The sequence below is a fragment of the Rhyacophila brunnea genome, unplaced genomic scaffold, assembly GCF_057557595.1.
Source record: "Rhyacophila brunnea isolate RB1 unplaced genomic scaffold, BYU_Rbru_1.0 scaffold_1, whole genome shotgun sequence".
In the NCBI taxonomy this organism is placed as follows: domain Eukaryota; kingdom Metazoa; phylum Arthropoda; class Insecta; order Trichoptera; family Rhyacophilidae; genus Rhyacophila; species Rhyacophila brunnea.
This window is the reverse complement of record NW_028232751.1, coordinates 43,957,650-43,983,526: the sequence shown is the minus strand read 5'-3', so window position 1 is coordinate 43,983,526 and position 25,877 is coordinate 43,957,650. Positions and strand designations below refer to the sequence as shown.

General features: G+C 34.8%; 1 protein-coding gene across 1 annotated transcript; it reads left to right on the top strand.

The window, feature by feature from the left end:
- Nucleotides 1–683: 683 nt before the first annotated feature.
- LOC147079815 (glycerol kinase-like) lies at nt 684–25,112 on the top strand. The gene is made up of 9 exons (XM_085944511.1): nt 684–845; nt 2,759–3,002; nt 4,960–5,130; nt 8,409–8,556; nt 8,964–9,100; nt 10,373–10,621; nt 17,340–17,509; nt 19,750–19,885; nt 24,619–25,112. The coding sequence occupies exons 2-9, from the start codon at nt 2,760–2,762 to the stop codon at nt 24,910–24,912; spliced, it is 1,548 nt and encodes a 515-aa protein (XP_085800637.1). The 5' UTR covers nt 684–845; nt 2,759; the 3' UTR covers nt 24,913–25,112.
- The last annotated feature ends 765 nt before the right edge of the window (nt 25,113–25,877 follow it).

Genomic DNA, 25,877 nt, shown 5'->3' with positions numbered 1-25,877 from the left:
GGCCAACGTATAATTTTATTGCCATGCAATTTATTTTTATATTTGGAAACCTGAGAGCAATAGTTTTATAAATAATATATCTATTTTATTGCAAAGCGATTCAGTCTATTTCATTTATTGATTATAATATTATTATTGTAGCTACGAATTGTTTAATTTTACATATTTTCTCACTTGTTTTGTTTGACTCTTTTATTATTAGTTACTATTACTATTTCTATATTTTTTATTAATTTTTCTCAATGTTATTTAATATTATGTAGCCAAAGAGATTGAAGACTGGGAGAAGTCCAATCTCTTTGTATGTACCTAGCTATTTTTTATAATTAAAAAATATTATAATAAAGTTATAAAAATAGAAAAAAAATATATCAGCTATTGACAAGCCAAAACACCGCGGCTTAAAGTTTGCTGGCTATGCAAGTAAAATAATCGATCTTTCGATAGATATGATAATAATATAATCTATCTCTTTAATACTTAGGCATATAATTATCGTGAAAAATTAATGTTAAGTGAAGTTAAGAGATAATAATAATAATAGGTATTTAGGAGTGAAAATTTTGAAAGACGCATCAGACCAAAGAGGTTGGACAGTAGCTGAGAAAAACTTTATGGCGATATGGCAATACTTGCTTGACACATGAATTTGATAATCAGAATTTAGTTTATTATCTATGTTCAGTTCAGATTTCAGAATTTGATTAGAAATCTGGTAGTGCGGAAGGTCGTCCAAAGATTACAAACCGAGAGCGTCAAATTGCGTGTCACTCTTCTTCAATACTTGATTGATAACTATTGTATTCTCTGCATTTATATAACAGCTGAGATCCACCGGACACAAGGTATGTAACATTAATACATGACATTATCGAAGCTTGTTTGGATTTGGCATCAAAGATTTGGAGTTTGAATAACTGTTTTATTGACCACTGTTAATTAATTATTGAAGCAGTTAATTATGTACTTGAATTGTTATTCGACTTTCTATAATTGACTTTTGTGTACCTATGTGGAAATAACTTTTTGCTTAAGATTCATATTAAGTAAAACGATTTCCTTGGATAGATCAATATTATATAGCTTTTAACGTTATAACTTCACTTATTTTTATTCCAAATACTATGTAAGAAGACATTTATATTTTTTAATATGTACCTTAGCAATAAATGTATGCTAACAACAACTTGTAATAATCTGGCACTCTCATAAACACATTGACTTGTATGCATATAATAATATCATAATAAATCATAATAATATCATAATAAATCAGATTATTATAAGAGACCAACCTAAATCCATTATCATTTGTATTGGATTGCTAAAATTAATGCTTGGTGCACAGCATTGCTTTAGATTAATGTTTGCTATTATTGAGTGAATTATCAAAAAGAATGAGTTGATATTTAATAAAAAGTTTTGTCATTAACATTTTTAACAGAGGTGTTATATTGAGCGCTTTACGTATCAAAATAATTATATTCTCAAATACCAAGCAGGTATACAGTTACCTCTTACTGGCAATTTATGTCTGTATAATAATTGTTCTTTCTACACTGGTTAAGATTCTCATAGATGTCATCATGGCGTCTAATAACAAAAACCAGTAACATTTAGATAATATGGTTTAACCTAAACCTAACAAAAAATATGTCCATATTCTAAGTGCAATTCTATACAATATTAAATTTAATGGTCTATAACTTCTAAAAAAAATGTTTGAAAACTGAACGGTTTATAGAAACTGACTAGATATTTAAAGTAATATAAATAGATCTTGACATGTCCGTATTTATTTTTAATCAGCTTTTAGAAATATGCATATTGTATTTGTTTGAAAATATAATACATACAGCTACAGCTGTCATTACATTGCCGGGAATTTACCGCGGGGAGGTCAACAAATGGGACTTGCTAGCAGTTTGGCATTTTCCAACTTTTGCTATGGATACATGTCCTGTCGTCAATTTGGTCACTTGTGCGGATAGCCAGCTATTGACAACCAAACCGTTTTTTATTAGACCTCATTTATTAATACAATTGAGACCTTTATTACAAGTATACATATGGATTTATGGCAGTAATGATATTCACTGATTGTGTTGTCATCATTACTTAGGTTGTTATTTTTACAATGATTTGTAGTCATCTGACTGCCGATCATGATATTCTGTCGGAAAAGCTTTGATTTCTCAGTTAATTTGGGAGCTATTTTAGAAATCGTCAAATATATGTCGTATTGTCTTCAGACAGCTTTTTAACACATTTTCTGGTTTTATTCATGACTCAAACTTGGACCCGTTATTGTATACGCTACAGTTACAATACAATTATAAATGACATAGCTAGTACCATCAAAAGTGCTATATTGTTGTATTTGGAAAATTACTTGATATAGATATTGGGTAAATATTAGATCGAGGCAGATTTAACAGACTAAATGTCATTATTGAAAAATGTAATCTTTTGTCGCTTACTAGCCTGGAGTATTTTTTTAATATTCAATGGTTCGCAAAGTTCTCTTGCGAATATCATCTGTAAAGGATCTTAGCATTACATTTGAGATATGTATAGTTAAAATTTGTAACAAAGCACTGCAGATGTTTGGCCTTGTCTTGCATACTTCCCTGTATTATTTTTCTGGATGTTGCCGTATTAAAATTTATTTATAATTCGTTGTTTGGCCATGGTTATAAATGTCATATTTCATTTGATTTCTCTTTTAACGATACTTAAATGCTATCTTATTTTTCAGAATGCCATCTTTAACACCTATTGGACCTCTGATAGGAGCAATAGATGAAGGGACTTCCAGTGCACGATTCATTCTATTTAAAGTGGGCTCATCGGAAGTTGTTACTTTTCACCAAATCAGTCTTGACCAGCAGACTCCGCAGGAAGGATGGGTAGAGCAAGATGCCATGCAAATTATGTCAGTGGTTAATGAGTGCATAGAGGAAACCGTTAAAAAACTTATCAAGTTGGGTGGCTCAGTTAAGGTAATATAAAATATGTAGTTCCCCATTATTAAACATGGTATTTTGAGATATAAGTATAATTCAACATGTTTAGTTTTATTTATAAATCAAGGTGATGACGCACGTACCATATGAAGAATTTCGGGCATCGTAGTTCACCGAATCGCTATGATTATTAACACAACAATTTAACAGTTCATAGTGTAATGATAATTTGAAATAATAATTGTTGAAATACATACACTATTATCAGAATAGATTTAGTATTTGGTTCATATTATGCATCCAAACACATCAATAAAACAACATGTCATGAGTGTAGTACTACGAGGTCGTAAGTGTTATTGGCCAAACAAAATTAACAATAAAGCAGTTTTCTAAACTACCCCAATGTTACTTTTGTTTTGCACAAAAATGGATACTTCGAATTTTGTAATACGCTCGCTATGTGCATTTACCGGACCAAAGATTTGAACCGAAAATACGAAACTTCGTAAGTGGACACTTTACCACTTGTCCATCGCGGGGCTAACATTTACTTAAACTTAACAACGATAAAAAAATAATACTAACTGATTAATGATAATAATAATTATCACAAATTTGCATATACCAAATATAATATTATATAGTCAGAAATAAATGTAAGTCATAAAATTAACTGAATTTTGAGTTTTTACAGTAACAGAAACGTTTGTTATCTGAAATGATTAATTATCTATGAGTTAACATTACAAATAGTTCATAGCCTCCTTAATTCAATTGTTATCAACCAAGTTCCAATGTCTATTTTTTTTTCCGTAAATTGTTAACATGATAAGAATGTCCTACAATCGCATTGTTTGTCAATATTTGATCAATAAAATAGTATATCACTTTTATAATTCTATGACTCACAACTTGTGTACTTTTATAATTTTTATTTAGTATTGGTTAATATTTTTTTGTTAATCAAATAATACACAAGATTTATGAATGTAATATTCTTTACCGACTTTCTTACCTCAGACACATACATTGAAAATACAATATACAGTCGAACTTGGTTATTACGAGTAGGGAATCCAATCCCGAGCCAAAATTCTGATCCCGGGATTTCGGGATTACAATTTGACAATCCCGGGATTGGCATTTTTTCCATTGTTTATAAAAAAAATTTATATTTACAAATAACATTGATAAAATCGGTCAAAAATAAATCTAGTATAATTTATACTATTTAAGACATTTATTGTTAATATTGTACACGTTCAATCTTGGAAATACACAAGTTTAACGGAGTAAATAATATTGTAATATAAATAATAATGTGAATGTAATAGGAGATTGCTGTTTCTGATAGTAAAAACTTAATGAATGGATTAGCGAAATTTAAAATAGTATAGCAAATAATCATGGCGTACTTATGGCCTTTCCGCTTCATAAATCTAATTAGTCAGCCAAATCTGAAAACCATCGTAAAATCCCCGAAACAAACATGGCATTCATAAACTACAAAAGAAGTTGTTTATTGTACCAAGCATATGCGTGGATACTTTTTCAATGTTGTCGATGATAACACCAATTAGGTACTTAGTAGACACTTAACTTGTATCATAAACGTAATCCGATCCCGGTGGCATCGGTCGTATTTTATTGCTTAGGGTCAAAAATGTCGTTTTTAAACGATCGACCATTAACAGTTTTGCTCGGTATACCCGAGAAGTAGCTCGTTATAAAAGTGAATAGATGTATGGAGAAAATCATAAACTGAAATGTCAACGAAAGTTTCCTCATTACATCGGAGATCTCACTATTTCCATGATCTTAATCCTTTCTATGCCGCAATTAGTTAATTGATAGTAATTAACATAAGAATTGGTGTAATTAGGGCGTCCAAAGACGCTTTGGGCACTTAACCGGTTAATAACCAAGTTCGACTGTACTATGAATCAGAAGCGGGCAAAAGCATTTTTGTTAATATATTTATTATTTACAGGACATAGTTGCTATCGGCATTACAAATCAACGAGAAACTACAATTGTTTGGGATAAACACACCGGAAAACCCCTGTATAACGCTATCTTATGGTTAGATACACGCACTACATCAACCATAGAAAAACTTATGAAGACTGTGCCGCATAACTGTAATGAAAATTTTTTAAAAGTAAGTTTTATGTACCATTATTATATGTGTATTTTTGTGATCTTAAGTAAGGCCATAATGACCTTTTGGATTAACTAGACATTCTGGGTAAAGTTTGAAACCACCAATAAGAAAAGATTATATAATATATTTAGAATTAGCGAAAATCGCTATAAATCGAATTTTCCAAAAAAAAAAATTTTTTTGTCAATTTGTATGGAGACAATGTAGTATTGAAAAATAGTATTACGTGGTATTTAGCTGTGAAAAAAGTAATTCAATGGTGAACTAGTTCGAAATATGTGTTTTTACACTTTGTAATTAAGCACTAATTACTGAGTAATTAGACATCCAGTTAGATAGGTACCTACCAACAATAAAAATTCTTAAATAAGAATGTTGTTCCTTACGAAAATCTAATCTAGATTCATACAAATTCACAGTAAAAACGGGTACCTATGTAGGTGTGTATTGTATTTAAAATAAAATTCTTTAATATTCTATAAACAATAATAAAAATGTCAAGTGAACTCATTCAGTCAATTAGTGAACTAGTCCTGTCAAACAAAGGGTCACTTTGTATTCATTATTGCCAGTTTAATCTAAACATTCAGTTGTTATCAACTTAAATTTTAAAAGAAAAGAAACTCATTGTTTATTAAAATACATATTAAAAACGTAATTCTGTCAGTTTAAAAAAATGTCACTTTCACTGAAAACCATTTAATGGCTATGTGGTAAGATTACCTTGTAAAACAACATGTTTTTCACATTAATAAAATAATGGATTCTTAATTTACATGAACCTTGATTGATTTTCACTGCAATAATAATATTGATGCTTGGATAAGTCATTTGTGTCATAGTACATTAGGAGTTTTTGGGTATTTCCACAACTTGAACTTTGGGTTTTGCCTCCCATCAGTAAATTTGCAGGTGGTTGCCTACTTAATTGCAGTCATTAAATTTATTACATTCCAAGAAAATAAGTATTTTACTATTATTTATTTCGATTATTTGGATAAAAATGGCCTTTGGGACCAAATTTCAATTCGAATTTACGAAATATTTTATTTATAATGAACTTTTTGTATGAAAAATGATTCTTGGGGGTTAAAATTGACGAAAAATTCGATTTAACGTTTTTCGAATTATCGAGGTTCTACTGTATAAACGATTCCAATTAAATTTGAATTTGAATCTGAAAAAAATGTATGTAATATCTTATAATGTTAAAAATTAACAGTGACGTCCCGTGAGGAAAGGCAGATTGAGCGTTGCTCAATCTGCTCGAGCGTGGCAAATCGAGGAGAATTGTTTGGAATATATAGAAATAGCTAAAATCAATTTTTTACTTACATGTTATGCAATAATACGAGGGTGGGTCAATAATTCCTTAGAAAAAAGCATTAAAACAGTTTTTATTTTTGTATTTTTTTTTTATTTCTCAACATAATCTCCTTGGAGCTCAATACACTTGGTTAGACGTTTCTCAATTTTTTTTAAACCGTCAGAAAAATAAGTTTTCGGAAGGTCCTCAAAATAAGCATTTGTCCGATCGATGACTTCTTCATTTGAAAAAAAACGTTGTCCACTTAGCCATTTTTTTAAGTTTGGGAAAAGGAAAAAGTCACTGGGGGCTAAATCTGGCGAATACGGTGGGTGGTCGACCAATTCGAACTTCAATTCTTCAATTTTAGCCATTGATCATAAACATGTGTGAACACGGGCATTGTCCTGATGAAAGAGGATTTTTTTCCTGTTTAAATGAGGCCGTTTTTCTTCAATTTCGTTTTTTAGCTGGTCCAATAAAAATGCATAATAATCCCCTGTTATTGTTTTTCCTTTTTCCAAATAGTCAACGAAAATAATTCCACGTGCATCCCAAAATACAGTAGCCATAACCTTACCAGCTGATTTTACGGTTTTCGCCTTCTTTGGACATGGTTCGCCTTTCGCAATCCACTGCTTTGACTGTTCTTTCGTCTCGGGAGTATAGTGGTGTATCCATGTTTCATCTACAGTCACAAAGCGACGAAAAAATTCATCCGGATTGCGTTGCATGAGCGACAACAGGGCTTTAGAGGCCACCACCCTATTGCGTTTATTGTCGACTGTGAGCAAACGCGGCACCCATCTTGCAGAAACTTTTTTCATGCCCAATTTGTCATGTAAAATAGAAATGACGCTCCCTTTTGAGATCCCTGTAACCTCAATTATCTCACTCAACTTTAATCTTCGGTCACTTAACACCATATCGTGGATTTTATTGATCATTTCTGGTGTAGTCACCTCTACAGGACGTCCTGAGCGTGGTTCATCCTTTGTTGATGTACGACCACGTTTAAATTCATTTAACCAGTTATAAATAGTTGCAAGTGAAGGAGCAGATATGCCGTGAACTAAATCCAACTCATTTTTTATTTCCTTTGCTGTTAACCCTTTTATATTAAAATGTTTAATAACAGCTCTAAACTCAATTTTCTCCATTTTTGTAAACAAGCAAATTTTTTTTTAAATGTACGAAAATAAAAAACAACAACCCGACCAATCTGATTGAAACTTCGCAGCATACTGAATCGGTAGTGCCGCTGCATGAAAACAAACCGCTTACAGTACTAGTCGCGCCACCTGTCGGCTTTTCTAAGGACTTATTGACCCACCCTCGTAGCATAGTAAAAATGGTATCAAAATAATAGCTCTGTGTACGTATTGCTAAATGGTACAAACCAAATGTGTCAGAAAAATCAACCAAATAAACCTCGAGACTTGTGTCTAGCTTAATTACCTTTATTATATTTACTTGTTCGCTTTTTATAACTAAATTTAATTTTGTATGTTTTAGTGGTGTATTTTTTTAATAATGTACCTATACATACAATACATCCCTTAGATAATGGAGTCATGAAAGGACGATAAAAAATAGATAACATATAAAAAAAATGGGGCAGCATTTTGTCTAAGGACGTCGCTAAAAATTAACATATGATTTAAATTTGAATCGAGCATGTTAATATTTTATAAATATTTATAGCAAGTATACAAATGGAGAACGAAGTTGCTGTCATTTTAACGGCAGACTCATTGACCAATCTCTCTTGCACCTAGTGTGAATTGGAATTGAAATTCTGCCGAAACTCGAAATTAAATTGATTGATTGAATTGAAGGATGGTGGAGTTGAGATGGGTGGGTGGTTGCTGTCTGACAACAGTGAGGTGTCTGAAACAACTCCACGGTGACATGATGTATGTTTGTGTAAATTATTTTTAATAAATAATAATATTCTCTTTATTTTTAGCCAATCTGTGGTCTTAGGCTTGCGACTTATTTCAGTGCTGTCAAATTACATTGGCTGATAGATCATGTAACAGAAGTGAAAAAAGCTGTCGAGGAAGATAGATGTCTCTTTGGGACAGTTGATTCATGGCTGCTCTGGAATCTTACAGGTTTGTCTTCACTGTCTCATGTATTCTCGTATCAAGTTTTTATATAACACAAGATCTTTAATCATTATCGAAGGAAAAAACTGTGCAGAAGAAATTATAATAATTTAACGGCTGGTTAGTTTACGATATTGTCATAATGTTTCATATTGAAAATGTAGAAATTTGAATGAAATATACCATAATTATCAGAAATTTAGTTGTTTCTTGAATTTTTAATTACCTTGTCATAATGATATGTATGTAATTAAGAATAAATTAAATTATTGGAAAATACATTTGCCATATTTATTTCATGTGTGTCATATTTGTTAAACTTAAAGTGATAGAGATATAAATCATGGCTTTTTGATAATATATGTAATATTAATGGCTATCTGCTTATTTAAAATATTAATCATTATTTTCAGGGAAACATATTACCGATGTCACAAATGCTTCACGTACAATGTTGATGAATATTAAGACTTTACAATGGGATCAAAGGCTTATGTCATTTTTTGAACTTCCTCGTTCAATGCTTCCTGATATTAAATCCAGCTCTGAGGTATGTTGTAATTCCTAGTTAATAAGTATGAATGTGTAGAGCATGATCTTGCAATCGTGAATACATTGTTTCAACATCACCCTAGGAGTTTATATACACGGATATAATCCAGTGATCTCTACAGAAACTAGATTGATTTCATAACAACCAATAAAAATGATGGCGATTTTTAATGTAAAAACCTTCCTAGGTCCAGACTGCGACATGAGACTAAAGTTGAAAAAGACCAAACAATCTGAGAGTACTACACTGCGCTGTCTCACTTTGAGGTTAACCGATTTTCACGACGTGTCAAATAGTATTATAAAATGACAACATCGCGTCTCGCTTACTCTTGAAGAATGAGATTGGCGAGACAGTCGGCACCTTTATGTGTAAACAGTTATTATCGCGATAGTTTAAAATACGGCTACAAGAAAATTGTACATATTGCATTTCACCGTAGCACAGTTCGCCGTAAGCTTTCTTATCAAAAAGAGATGACCGTATACTATACGGTTATCTCTATATCACCGAAATGAAAAAATTACACGTTCGTGTAGCATTGAAGACAATAATGTTCCTTCAAGAATGAAAACCTAACCGAACAAGTAATCGAATATATATCGGCCACGGTGGCCGTGCGGCATAAGCGTTGGACTATAAAGCCGTGGGTCCCAGGTTTGAATCCTGGGTCTGGCAAGTACACATATTGTTTTTCAATTTGTGTGTGTCAGGGTATGGACCTAATAGGTTGAGCAAGTGGCTGACATCCATTTCTCGTAAAAAAAAAAATCTGTCAATACAAACCTCCACTCTGTGGAGGCCCATATGATCCTATCAGGATCGGACATGGTCGGAAAAAAAAAAAAATTGAAAATTTGTTTGCCACTCACTGGCTTCCTGTAAACTGACAAGAATCATGTTTTATTTAGACATAAGATAAGATTTAGATATAACCCAAAGAGGTTGAATGGTCGTTAATATAAGACCATAGACACATAAAATACGCACTATTTTTGCAAGTAAATCCATGCTCGTTTACAGGCGCTATAAGTTGTACCAGCCGGAATTAAGTTTTTTTATAAAATGAACTATCATTACTGACATCATAATATAAAATTGCAAGTAACAATAATTAATACCGCAACAAGAAACCTAGTAACAAGATCCTTACCAGCAAGTCGCTACAATCTTTTTATTTACTAAGAATGTATGTATTTGGTTCAATCGCTAGACTTATTCCTTTTGTATTAGTCTAAACTCTCTGAAGTGTACTTAACTCTATTTCAGATATATGGAGAAATTAAAGATGGCCCCTTAAAAGGTGTTCGTATTTCGGGCTGCTTGGGTGATCAGCAGGCAGCTCTGGTCGGTCAACAGTGTATGAGTCCCGGAGATGCGAAGGCCACATACGGAACTGGATGCTTTATTTTGTACAACATGGGGACGACTCCTCATCAGAATTCTGAAGGCCTGATAACTACGGTTGCTTATCAGCTTGGACCTGAAAGTCCGCCCCATTACGCTTTGGAAGGTTCTGTAAGTAAACCAACCAAAATTATCATAATGATACTAAATACTAATAAACTCCCTACTTTTTACACTAACATTAATATTCTTACCACTACTTAAACGCTGGTCCTTGGCTGATAAGCTTCCAAATGACTTACTCCAAAGTTTTCGCTCGCCACCAGAACATAGTAACCTTTTTGCATCCTTGTGCAAACCAATGGTAATATACAAAATATCAAATATGTTTGCATTGAAATATTGAAAAAATAAAAGCTTGAATTGTTGAAATGTCTTCGGTAAATTACTGTTCGACGACAAGAAATCGGCGATAACAGGAAGTCACTGTAGTCGCATATAAAAGACTTCTCAGTGACGTACCTATCATAGCGGAAACGCGTGTTTAAATAATGTATCGGCTCTCTTTTTAGACGCGACTCCTTTTCTTCTTTGCAAAAAACCAAAAATTTACTAATAATAATTTTAACATCACTCCTAATCGTTTTAGACATATTTTTATCATAAAAAGCTTCAAAGTACATAAATTGATAGATCTGTAAACCACGGCAGTGTAAAATGAAATGTTAAATTTAGGGGCATTCCTCATTTGAAAACGGAAGTGCGATTAGCTTTATTGGAGGGGATTGTTAGTACACAGTTTTAACATGTGGGCAAGAAGTATATTATTCAATAAAAAAATACAAAAACTCCTCTACTTCTCTTCACTAACATAAAATTTGTGATTTTTCAAAAAAAAAAATTTAAAACATGTGACATACCATGGTGACTACAGATTCCAATCCCGAATCTCGGGATCCTGAACTATTTTCGATACCTATGAATCCCGGGATTGGTAAACATAATCCTGAAACTTTCGGGATTGATTTTTTTTATCAAGTTTTATCAAAAATAAAATAAAGAAAATATAACAGAAAAAATACTTTTAATAATATATAACTACATTAGAAATAATCAGAGTATGAATGAAGTTTGATTTATTACCCATGTGTTGCTAATTCATTTTATTTTTTCACAAAAATGAAAAAGATTCAAAAAAACATTGCTTCGCGCTTTTAACAAAGTGATTCCACCATGATCTCATACGTTTTACGACAGTTTGATATTTGGCTGACTAATTAGATTTATGAAGCGGAAAGGTCATAAACCATGATTTACTTATTTTAAATCTCGCTGACCCATTCATTACGTCTTTATAATATATGTATGTTATCTCATGTAATATATGTGAACACTAAATACAATTTTGATTCTGTGAAATTTTATAAATGAAAATCGCTTAGACTTATAAATAGTTTAACATAAATTAAAAATTCCACATAATAATTATGTACGTTACAGGTAACATCCGTGAAGTGACTTAGCATTTACACCTAAACTGTCATCTTTTTATAGAAAGTAAATCGTGAGACTCACTGGGCACAGGGGGAATCACCGGATAATAAATAACCATTTTTTGCTGCCTTACGCAATCGTAACATCAGAAAAATAATAAATCAGTTTATTTAAATGAGTTTAGAGGATGAAAAATATTAAAAAGAAAAAGTAGAGCTCGTTTAAGGTGATACATAATGTTTTAATGAATGTAAAATGCATTAAAATCTGAACTCTATCGTAACATCTGGGGAAATTAATACATTTGTCATTAATAAAAACGTTATTTATTATCTCTCCTTTTAAAATAATAACAATTGAAATTTGAAAATATGACGAATCAACAAAAAATCACAGGCTGCCTGGGTACCAAAATTAGATCCAGATTAAATGACGAAACACTTGATGCTTTGGTATTACTTCGGGCATATTATTCAGAATAATGTTTAATTACTTAAATCTTTAATTTTTTATATTGTACAAGCTGAAGTACCCGGCTTAAGGGGTCTAACGGGGTAGTGCATGTGTACCACACGACACTGTATCCTTATAGTGTCGCATAGCCTCTCCTACTCAATTCCTATCTCTACCTCCACGTGGTGAACCCTGGAAACCTGAGCAACTACACCTAAGATCAGTTAGTCAACCCTGGTGGAAGGTGTAGTCAGGGCTAACGGAGAAGGAAGAAATGGCCCTCCGAAAAGGGGGTTGGGCGTGGGGCTAACAACCTCATCCCGTGAAAAAACACATTGTTACGAAACCACAACAACAGCCTCGGAAACCGGACACTAAACTCAGACAACCTGGCAAATGCTTTAAGGAAATACGATTTGGAACATGGAATACATTATCACTCTTATACGTTTCACTTTCACATACTTATACATTATCACGATATTACGGCCCTACAGGAGATGCGATGGATAGGTCAAGGAGTGATGTAGAAACGCGACTGCACTATACTCTATAGCTGCCATGATAGTGAACATCACTTTGGGACTGGATTCATCGTAAGCAAACGAGTGAAACATTTAATTATTGGGTTCGAACCAGTCAACCCAAGGATCATGCGACTTTGAATTAAAGGAAGTTTCTTCAATTACTCGTTTATAAGTGTACATGCCCCTACAGAGGATAAGTCGGATGAGGAAAAAAAGGACTTCTACGATGCATTAGAAAGCATGTACAACAGTTGCCCAAATCACGATGTGAAAATAATACTCGGTTATCTAAATGCCAAAATATGACGGGAGGAGATCTACACTGCCATTGTTGGGAAAACATAGTCTTCACAATGAAAGTAATGACAATGGTACCCGACTAATTAACTGTGCAGCGTCACTAAATATGGTTATTGGTAGCACAATGTTTCCCCGTAAGGATATATATAAGGGAACTTGGAAATCCCCGGATGGGTGTACAATAAACCAAATAGACCATATTTTGATAGACAACAGGCACAGATCGGATCTAATGAGCATATGAGAATAAGAGAATGACATACAGAGGGGTAATGTAGACTCAGACCATTTCCTAGTGTGTGGAAAAGTTAGAGCAAAGATCTCAAACACCAAAAAGGAAATGGGAGCAAGAGCAAAACCCTTTGACACAGAGAATGAAGATTTCGCAGGAACTGGCTCGGTACCAGGAGAGCTTGAACACTCACCTGAGCGACAATGTTGAGGTTGGAGACCATCAAGAGGTGAATCAACACTGAAAAACAGGTGAACGATCAGAATGGTTTGACGAAGATTGCCGCGAAATCACTACGAGAAAGAATGAGGCTTACTTAATGATGCTACAGAAGAAAAAATGGGCATCAGACGGTGAGTATAAAAAGCGCCGGCGTGACGAAAAGAAACTACACAAGAAAAAGAAACGTGATTATTTAAAAAAGAAAATGATCCTACTACAAGAACACTATAAAGCCCAAGAAAGTCGGCTGTTCTATAGAAAGATAAATAATGTTAGAAGGGTTTCAAGCCTCGTATCACGATGTGCAAGGATGACAATGGCATGATACTCACAGAAAAGCACTGTATTCTTGCCCGGTGGTTGGGTTTCTTTGATCAACATTTAAATACCCCCCTTAATGATGCCGGCAACTCTAACATTAATACTCATAACCAGGAATCAGTACAAAGTGGCATGGATGAACACGAAGAACCACCGACATTAAATGAGGTAAAAGGTGCCATGTCAAGGTTAAAAACAAACAAATCGCCTGGAATAGATAACCTACAGAGTGAATTAATAAAATGTGGGGGAGAAAGCCTGCTCAAACATTTACGTAGCCTAAAGCCGGGAATATACGGGCAACTTCATGTTGCTGCTGCCGGCAGTGGCAACTCGGAGATCCCCAATTTTTCATACAAAACTCATAATGGACACACACACAGCAACTCACTGTTGCCGACCTCGGCAGCTGCAGTCGACGCGCTGCCTGGAACCGCCGAGTTGCGGCAGTTAATTTGTCGCCGCGTCAAAAATACACTCGGCAGCTCTAGCTGCCCGGTATAGCAACTCAGCCCCTCCCAGCTCTCTCACCGCCTGGCGCCTAGTCATGCGCACCGTCATTCCAGTCCCGAGTTTTTGCCAAATATGGACGACAATAATTTTGACACGGACGCTTTTATAAGTGACATAAAAAACTATGAGTGCATTTGGAATCTAAAATGTGAATCATATAGTGATAGTAGTAGTTCGTAAACTCCAGCTCCCGCTGACACATTTGCTGCCAAGTACGGCAGCATAAGTTGCCTTGGTCGGCAGCTCTTTTGCTGCCGATCACGGCAGCACGAGTTGCTGTAGTCGGCTGCTTGTTTGCTGCCAGCAGGAGCAACACGAAGTTGCCCGTATATTCCCGGCCTAATCCACCAAGTATGGACTTCAGAAAAGATGCCAGAGGAGTGGAAGGATGGGCTGATTTGTCCTCTGCACAAAAAAGGAGACCAACTACAATGTAGTAACTACAGAGGGGTGACATTCCTTAACTCTGCATATAAACTGTTGTCGATTCTGATATTCCAGCGGCTGGAACCCATTGTAAAAGGAATACTCGGCACTACCAAGGAGGCTTTCGACGAGGGAGATCATGTGTTACTCAAATATTCACTCTAAGGTAGATTCTAGAAAAGACCACTGAATTCAATATTAACACGTATCACCTGTTCATCGATTTTAAGGCAGCTTATGATAGCATTAATCGATACCGGTTATACGAAGCAATGCGAGAATTTTAAATTCCGAGAAAATAATTAAACTTGTAGAGATGACAATGACACCAGTACAATGCCGGGTAAAGCTTCAAGCGGAAATATCCGAGCCATTTATATCACTGAATGGCCTAAGGCAAGGTGACGCTCTGGCATGCCTTCTTTTCAATATTGCGCTAGAAAAGGCGATACGGGATGCAAAGATTGATGCCCGTGGCAGCGGCACGATATTTACTAAACCTGTGCAGTTGGTGGCGTATGCCGATGATATCGACATCATTGCCATATCAGAATTGGCACTGAAATAGGCATTCACAGCACTAGAAGCCTCTGCCAAAAGAATGGGTTTACAAATAAACGAGGCAAAAACTTAATTCATGCCTGTCTATGTCACACCACGAGAAGTTGCACCAAAGTTAGATATTGGTGCATACAAGTTTGATACGGTCGACAGTTTCATATACCTTGGATCTCTTGTAACTCGACAAAATGATATTACAGAAGAAATCAACAAGAGAATCATGTCTGCGAATAAATGCTACTTTGGTCTGTTAAGACATTTTAAGTCCCGCTTACTATCTCGCCGAACTAAAAGCACTCTTTACAAGACACTTGTAAAGCCAGTGCTCACCTACACATCGGAAACCTGGACATTAACTCTGCGAAATGAACGAGCCCTGAACATCTTTGAAAGAAAAATTCTCCGCCGTATATATGGACCGATCAGGGATGGCACCAATTGGAGGAGAAGATATAATGCTGAGCTCTACGGACTGTACGAAGATTGCAGCGCAGTTCAATCAATTAAAGAGAGTGATGTCCAGCAATCTAATAGGACGTAGAAGACGAGGGAGGCCGAAGATTCGCTGGTTAGATGGAGCTGCCATTGACTGCCGTATTCGGGGGGTACCAAATTGGAAAGCGGCCACACTGGATAGGGACAGGTGGAGGGAGCTGTTGGAGGCCAGGACCCACACCGGGTTGTCGCGCCCCTGATGATGATGAAGTACCCGGCTTTGCACATGGTCGCTTCGTGGATACATTTATCTTAGATATTTAAAAAATAATAAAAAGTAATTATCTTTTATAAGGGTAAAAGAAGGGACCTCCTTAATAAATTCGTAAGGGGTTCGTTGTGTTGTTGAAGGTGGAACTATGGCGAAACCCTGAGCTTGAGCCTCGCTCACCACAATAGCTCACTGTACTCTGATAGAGTCACGGCTAACTGTGTATACCGTTGTCAGAGCAAGCAAGACTACTGTGCTGAGCTGGGTGTGCAAGAATAGCCCACTGTACTCTGATAGAGTCACGGCTAACCGTGTATACCGTTGTCAGAGTAAGCAAGACTACTATGCTAAGCTGAGTCAGGGCCAAGCTGGCCCGAAGTTAACTAATGGTTTAAGGCCGTGTATCGCCTTATATAGCAAACTAGGCGGCCCCTTCTTCGCCGTCCAGCTGATAACGCCGGTGCGCTTCGGTGGGGGAACACCAGATAGCAGGGACCCGTGGTGGTGGAGACGCCCGCGTTGACTGTAGGTGACGTCCGATGTGCGAGCGAGAAAGTATTCGGAGACCCCGCGCTATACTTTTTAATATTAAAATATCTGTGTAATACGATATGGCAATATGAAAATAATTCTAATAGGAGTAAAGGTCAAACAAAAGAACACTAAATTAATATTGAATCCAAAATATGCAAACATAGCATTAATATGTAGTAAAAAATTCAAAATTGGATGGAACAAATATACAACAAACTTTGTATTTTATTTAATACTAATTTAGAAACCTTCGCGGGTGTGCGCACAACAACTGACAAAAATTTCATTGCAATCGGATGAATGGTATAGGAACGCATACGAATAGAAGTGAATAGAATAGAATATAAGAAGAAGAAGATGTTTGTACTAATTCAGAAACCTTCGCGGGTATTGGCATAACAACTGACGAAAGTTTTATTGCAACCGGATGAATGGTATAGGAACGCATACGAATAGAAGAAGAAGAAGAACATTGTTGTACTAATTCAGAAACCTTTGGCTCGGGATTGGATTCGCTAATGGTGACGATGATACATTAGATTATAATGCCCCTGTTTATTATCATCCTTGTTGACTTTGTGTGTAATTTTTTTAATACAGGTTGCAGTTGCTGGGCTAGCCTTTGAATGGCTTCGGCAGAACATTGGAATGATGGAAAATGTTTCAGATGCACAGTCCATTATAGAGAGGGCCCCCGATGCTGGAGCTGTTACTTTCGTGCCAGCGTTCAGTGGACTGTTTGCTCCGTATTGGCAATCCGATGCTCGAGGGTATTTATGATTATTCTATGGAAAACGCAGTGCTAAATTTAACCTTTTCTAATTCATTTTATTATTTAACAAATAAACATAGGTAATAGACAATATACATACTGTTCTTAAATATATATTTTTTATTTTATGACTTTAAATTCATTTTCAAATGTCGAGTCCTATTAGACCCTAAGAGTTTTAATGGTTAACATAATCTAAAATAATGCTGTCAATGTTTTGATTACTATTAATTTTAGCTTTTTCACGCCCGGACAGCAATTTCCAGCTGATGTGTAATGAATTATTGTCACAGCCAATACAAAAATCTTAATGAACATTTGAATTATAATATAAATGATTTGTTTTTGGTACAAGTCGACAATGTGAAAAGTTTTAAATAGTCAACGTGTGTAGTAATTAATTAAACAATTCTATCCATTTACTTAAAGCAAATTCAGATTTCAGGGTTTTTGTTGGCGATATTTGTTAAACTTAATGTTTGCTGTTTTTAACTGATGCCGGCTGTAACAATGTGAAGTTTGCTAGAAATTAATGCGAAATGATCTGCAACTAATTTAATAATTCATATAAATAGGCTCATTTATATAGAGAGGTTTTTGTTCAACGTTTTGTTAGTAATAAATTTACTATCTACATCAGTGGTTTCCAAACTTTATGTTACCATACCTCCTTTTTCAAAATTTTTTATCTTGGCGCCTCCCCCCTATATTTCATCAAATTATACAAACACATTTTAAATTTTTGTTTAAATGAAGTATCGAATGGTAATTCTATCAATTTACCTTTTCAATAGTAGTCAATCCAAATTCATCATCTTATTCATCGACAAATGGATTCTATATCCACGTGAACTTTGTAAAATCGAGATTTTCTAAATAAATAATGCGAAAAGTGCATTAGCAAACTATCCAAGTGTCGAGTAAATAGATTTTTGTTTGCTTCAATATATCTGGCGCAGAAATCATTTAAAAGTAGATACAAAAACTAATTTTTTTGAAATTTCGATTTCCATAGCTCCATTTTTTATGAATGTTTTCACATTGTCTTTTTAAACCAGTGAATGCATTAATGGTCCTTGCATTGATTTATTCAAAATACTCATTTTTTTAAATTTCAACCAAGCAGACAAGTTTAACAATAAAGTTATTGTTCCAAATGAAATTTGCCTCTTCTATATGATTATTAGACCCTTTGAATCAGTTTTTCACGAGATAGCCAGCACTTCACAATTCAGTATATAAGTGAGATTATAATAAAATTAGTATCCATATCTTCAGACAAGGTTGCAAATAACCCACCTTTTATAGGACTGTTTTTTATGTAGTTTATAACTAGCGGCTGTTTTATGAACAATGCATATTTTCGCACCACCCCTTGCAGCAGTCCGCGCCTCTCAGTTTGGAAATCACTGATCTACATCATGAAATTATGAAAATGACGAATTTCTTACTAAAAAAGTACATAATTCAATGACAATAAAGTAGTTTGGAAAGATTGTAACATTTCAATATGATAATTATAGCATTATGCGGGTCTGCCTTCTGGCAAGTTGGTTTACTAATTATGTATGGATTTACCCAAAAAGAATACATCGAAGACTAAATACAGAGTAGGTATTCCATACATTTTAAACACATACAGTGGTTGCCATGAGTAATCTTATTTTTAATATAACATGCATTTATTTTCTCAGTGGTTAGTTTAGAAATATAAAAAAAAATATCACCGGATGACATCTTTATATTTTTAAGTGTATTGATATATGAGGGAGTTTGTTTTTGCTATTTATCTTTTTACGACCCATAGTCATTGCCACAGAATAGATTAATAAGGTAGGAGTGTAAAAGCTGTTATACCGCAACAGTAGTGTAAAGCAGTTCTCATTGATTCTATGTACCCTGATATAATTGATTTCATTTTATTCACACACTTCCTGGTTATATATAAAAAAAAATATTGGTTTGATCAGTTATTTTATAAAAACATTAATATTGTAGCAAGCATATTGACTGTTAAGGCACAAGTATCTCATATGAATAACATTGTTGCGCTTGCGAAACTGACTGTTTTTTTGCAAAACTAGGGACAAAAAACATTATTTATCATTGCAAAAAAACAACATTCAATTATTATGACATACTTTTGTTTATTTGTTCGGCTGTTGATGATAACGTATTATGTGTATATCCCTATTTTATTATTATCTTACGTTTAAATAAAAACCTCTTTGTTTTTAGGGTGATCTGTGGAATAACAGAGGACACTGAAGCTCATCATTTTGTCAGAGCTGCCCTTGAGGCAATTTGTTTTCAAGTTAAGGATGTTGTGGACGTCATGAGTGAGCAGTGTGGTCTTGTTGTTCAGAGTTTAAAGGTTAGTATTTCTAAATAAATCATACAAATCACTTTTTAATATTGTTGTGCTTATGGTTGGTATATCACAAAATTAATAATCAAAGTAGGTATCTATCAAATTTTATGTATTTTTTTATATCTGTCAATTGGATATCTCAATTTCATATTATTATAAGCCCTATATTTCAAATATAGAAAGAAACACTGTAATACTGAAATACACAGAAATACAGCTCCATTTTTACACGGTTTTTTTTTACACGAGACCAATTTGTCCAGAATGTGTTAAAACATGGTGAATAATTTTTGGTTCCTTTGATTTTTAGTGTATACTTTTTTTAACACGGTATTGTGTGGAACATTTCTACTGTGTAAATGGGGAGTTCAGTATATAGGGTTTTTTTATTTAGAACCAGTGACCATAGAAATCCATAATCTCCCGGAATGCATGTGGCACTGTGGTATTGGAATCACATATTTGTTAGATCCATACCTTCCAATTGAGACCAAAAGAAATATCCCAGATCATCAAACGGTATCGGCCGCACTTTAACGATCAGTGCAGGACCAGCCTCATATTGGAATAAATAAGGGCCAATGATACTGCTGCCAAACCAAAGTCCGCACCGGATGGTCATTTATTTTATAATGTAATTCACTCACAGGAAGCCTACCATCGATTATAGCCCTTTGGTTTCCAATTTGTCCACAATTTGATGTGTAGGATTTTTGGTTTACGGTCAATAAACGGTTGACCGTAAACCAGAAAAAATCGGACATCAATTTTGATGATAAAATTTATTTATTCATTCATGTTTTCTTTTTCGAGTAAATGTGTAACGTTTTTTAGTCATCTTTACACGATTTAAGAATATATACCTCCAACGCCATCATAAAACAAATTGACGTGCTCACAGCTTGACTATCGCTCTCCGATTGGCAACGAGTGCGAAACTACGTCCCACCTATTGTTGAAAATTATTTGCCGTTTCACTGAAGTATGTTAACACATTTTGCGCGGGCCTCAGTACAAATTCACAGGTACACGCAGCGGGCGAAAACCAGCGGCAATTGAAATAAAATCGAATTTTACAAAAATCGCTCTATCTTCCAAACTATCAGTTATTTTTAAATGAAATTTGGAATTCACACTCACGATATATTGCTCCTCAGTGCTGTGTTTATTTTTAGAACAAATTGTTTAAAATAACATAAGTACATGGTGCTAATCACATATTTACAGGAAGGTTTCGTAAAAAATATTCCATTCACTATAAATAAATTCCCGCACAAAAATTATTATTCTAATATTTGGATAAAGTATGATATTTATGAAAACACTCACCCCTGTGTAGGGGGATGTCACAAAATGTACACATATAACTAGTCAAACTTTTCTTTTTGTGCACCGAACACACTCGACACTGTCTTTGTGGGTATTTTCTTTTACCATCTGTAACAATTTTTATCATTCGATGCTTCTTCAAATCGAGTGATAACCTACCAGGATGATCACTTTTACCCACTCTTCTTGGTAATCGTGATGTAGATGGCCCTGCTTCTTCCAAAATTGCGTCGGTTTCAACGATATGGTCGGCTATCCAAAATTTGCTTATACTACGCAAAAACTGTTTGTAAGTTAGCCTTTTGGTCGGATTTAATACTTTATAAACTAAAAGAATTAAAAAAAGCACAATTTAACAAATACATGACAATTTGTCCATTTTTTTGTTCTTCGTATGATCGAGTAGTAAGAGAGATACTGATCCGCACGGTCAACCCCTTTCATATATTTATTATATTCGATAACACATAGCGGTTTCCAAATGTGTAGTCTCATATTCCAATCGGTGTTGTGACTCTCTAAAATGGTAGATGGATGTATTGTTGAAATCATTCGAACATCTCTCTTTGATTTCCAGAGTTGTAACAATACATCCTTTCGCCGACGGAAAATACTCTGTCCTGCACTAAGATTGACGTGTTTAAAACATTCTGGGAAGTCTCGGTTTATTCGCATTGTTCCACACGTCCTAATTTTATTTTCTAAAAGTGCTTCACTGGTTTTTACACTATTATAATAATTGTCCATATAGACATGATGCCACAAATTTAAATACGGACCAAGAAGCAATTGGATGGTGTCTAATAGTGGTCTTCCTTGCCCACTGTAAATGAGCATATTACAGATGTATCCCGTAGTGGCTTCACTGACCATGCGCACTAGGATACCGTATTTTATTATCTTAGATGCATTATATACTTTAAATACAAGTCTTCCCCGCCACGGTATAATACCTTCATCTAAAGAAAGTTCCCTTTGAGGCTTATAAACCGAAGAAAACTTCGGTATTAGGTATGTCATAATTGGCCTAATCTTTTCAAGGCGATCGCTGGAATCCGTAATGATATCGTTATTTGAAAAGTGCCACGATTGCCAAATTTGTCTAAAACGATCACGACTCATTGTTTTAGAATATATTGGTGTTTCTATACTCGGATCAGTAGACCAATAATCATCTCTTGTGTCTTTTCGAACTTGTCCCATAAGCAAAATGAGTCCGAGGAATTTTTTCATCTCACCAAGATTTACAGGCTTCCATTTGATAGATTTCTTCATTTTCTTGATTCGGGATTCATTTTGTGTGCGGTATCGATTGCTTTCTTCTACCATCATGCTAAGTAAATCATCTCCAATAAATAAACTAACTATATCCATCACATTTTCAGAATTGTTTGGTGCTACGCAAACACCAACGTTGCCTAAAAATGGTTCAATATGCGGTGGGTTGTCTATTTCAGACCATTCCATGACTTCCTCTTCCTCCACTTCACTGTCTTCAGAATCACTGATTTGTAACGGTATCACTGGTACCCTTCTCGTGCGAGGGAACTCTTCACTATCGCTGTCGCTATCACTGTCGCTGCCTAATTCTGGTAAATCTTCACCAGAATAGGCAGACAAATTATCGGCAAATATTTCGTCATCGCTTTCATAATTGTCTATATTCAATATAGATCGTAGTAGATTACAGACATCTAAATAACATTGGTTTCCACTCATGTTATAATTTATTGCTCCGCTCGCATACCTGCGTTATCGCACCGCACAATATCACTTACAACAAGTGCGAAGAATGCATTCCGTCTATCACAAATTGTCGTCTTTACACTCGCTCACAAAGGATAATATTATAGTATGAAAAGGAGGCCTATATATTTATCACACATCATAAAAATATACATATAATCGCATTCACAGTACAGCGAACAAACCATGTTTAAAGAATACATCGATATTTCACAAAATGTTGTCTTCCTGCTCACCCATCAAAAAATAAACAAGTGTAAAAAGAAGACGCATATAGTTTTAGCATTCTTATCGTCTACAGAAATATAGTTCGCTGATTTAGGACTCTAAACAAATTTCCTGATTACGCACAAGCTCTCATATGGGCTGCGCAAGAGTGTGTGTGTAAGTAAATGAATCGACGGTAAATTATTTTTTTTTGTAGATGTGTGTGTAGTTTGAAACATTTTCAAACCGTTGACATAAAATATTCGTATGCAATAATCGGGTAGAAATACCTTTCCCGCACTTCAAGTAGAGCCGGCGTAAAAGGTATTTCTACCCGTCCCGCCGACGAACACCGGTCCGGCGCGCGGGTAGAAATACCCTTCCCGCTCAAGATGTGTTAAGCAAAAATTTAAAAAAAATAACTTTATTACAGCTACAGCCTACATTACAATGAGAAGGGGGGTGATTGCATTTTTCAATGTAATGTAAAGTGGGAAAAAAGTTCTGATTTTTTTGTCATGAAGAAAGAGGTGAAGTTCATTACTAAGTTCACAATTCTTATGCATATCGGATAAAGTATTGTGATGGTGTAAAAATTCGACCTCGAGATTTTGACTGATTTGTATCTGGTATCGTCCAGTGATCACATTATGATTTTTGTTTTTTCAAATACTGAAATATTTCGCGGCTCCTTTGCAGGAGCTCCATGGCTCCCCGGGGGGCCGCGCCTCCCAATTTGAATTTGAGAAGTACTGGATTAGACGGCTAACTGATTATAATTGTTACAATAAGTGCTAACTAATAATTCGATACAAAAAGTGAAAAACTACCCTCGATAGCAGTCTTGTGTATAGAATAGATGCGCAGGATTATATCTTTCAGTTTAGCATCCATATATCGGTATTCCTTAACTTATAACCGAGTTATGTTTCTACGCTTTGGTGATAAATTGAGTAGAATATTTTAATTATCTAATTCAGGGTTTCCCAAACTTTTTCTGCAATGGAACACTTTACAAACCCGGAAATTTTAACAGAACACTTAGCTTATTTTTTAGATTGATTCCTACTAGTTAAAATTAAAAAAAATATATTAAAAAACATTATTTATTTAGTAATAACATATTTTTAAATATACAACTATATATAATATAAACATAAACAAAGCACTTAGGTAATGACTGATAATTTTGAGTCCTTTAATTGCATATGTTCTTGATATCGGGCACAATATTGGTAAGTTACATTTTAATATCTGGTGTGGCATCGAGCTTGTTCCTGCACTTTGACTTTGAGTGTAAATTCGTCATATCGCGATGGATTTTTAATAACATTATTTGTTTTGTTTTTCAAATCCCCCATTGTTCGCAAAATTTTGCTTATCATGACCCTGTCCAAAACCTATCCCCTGCGTTCGATTACCAGTATATAACGTTAATTGTAATACATTTTTAGGTTGACGGTGGCATGACAGCCAATGAATTACTCCTACAAACTCAAGCTGATCTAGGGGGTTTCGACGTGGTGAAGGCCGGCTTATCGCAGAGCACAGCTCTTGGTGCGGCCATGGTGGCACAGTGGGGGGTCGGTATCGTCGATCAAGGGCATACCTTTATCATGAAGGAAGGCCAGCGATTTTCTCCAAGAATGGAACTGTCACAAAGAAATTCCAGATACGATGAATGGAAAAAAGCTTTAGAGCGGTCCTTTGGATGGAGTATTGCCAAAGAGGATTCCGCGCTATCTTAAATGCTTAATTACTTTGATTATCATATAATGTTTAAGCGGCCCAGATTAAAATGCACTTCAGAAAAATTAATTTAAGGTTTATAAGCTAATTTTATAATTTAATTTGTAATCTAAATAAGGATCGTTGATTCCCGAGACATACGGTTGCCTAAATCATAGTTTCTTAACCGGTGGTCCGCGAAGATTTTTGGGTGGGCAGCAAAAATTTTCTCCATTTCAAAAATAGTTACCTTCGAACCCAAGATTTGAAGTGAGGTTGTATTATATTTCGACAATTTTTTCAAAAATATTGTAAATATAATTATTTATTATTTTATTCCAATGTTTATGCTTCGCAAAATATTTTTTGATATTTTTGTGGTCCGCGGATGTAAAAAGGTTAAGAAACATTGGCCTAAATCATAACTTCGTAATCGTACCTTGATAAGTCTGTGGGCGATCTTGAGGTTTAGTTTTCAATGTAGAACCAGTCTTTTCGAGCCTTTTAATTAACTCAATATAGTATAGTACAAGCAATTCTTGCTGCGCCATGAAGTGACTCATAAAGACTGAAATTCCCAGAACAGTGCTAGCAAATGATGCCACCCACGCCCTTCTTGGGTTATATATTAATAAACTGCATTTTTTTTCTGGGGAGTTACCCTATAGTATAGGTAAATCGTTTGACAGTGGCACCATGGTTACGGCAAATGCGGCTTGCAGTTGTAGTGGTATTGTTTGCTAGCATTGAAACAGGCATTGTCGCAAGCAATTCAATACACGCGCGAATCGCCTATGGTGCCACTGTAGAATGATTTACCTATACTGATGATAATTTAGGGCTATGCCACAACTTTAATTCAGCAAATAAAACATACACTTTTTCTTTTGGTGCCATCTTCAATCGTTCTAATCTTCTGATAGCCCGTTTCCAGGCTTCGGCTCCATAATTACAATGTAGCATAGAATGCTGAGACTTATCACAG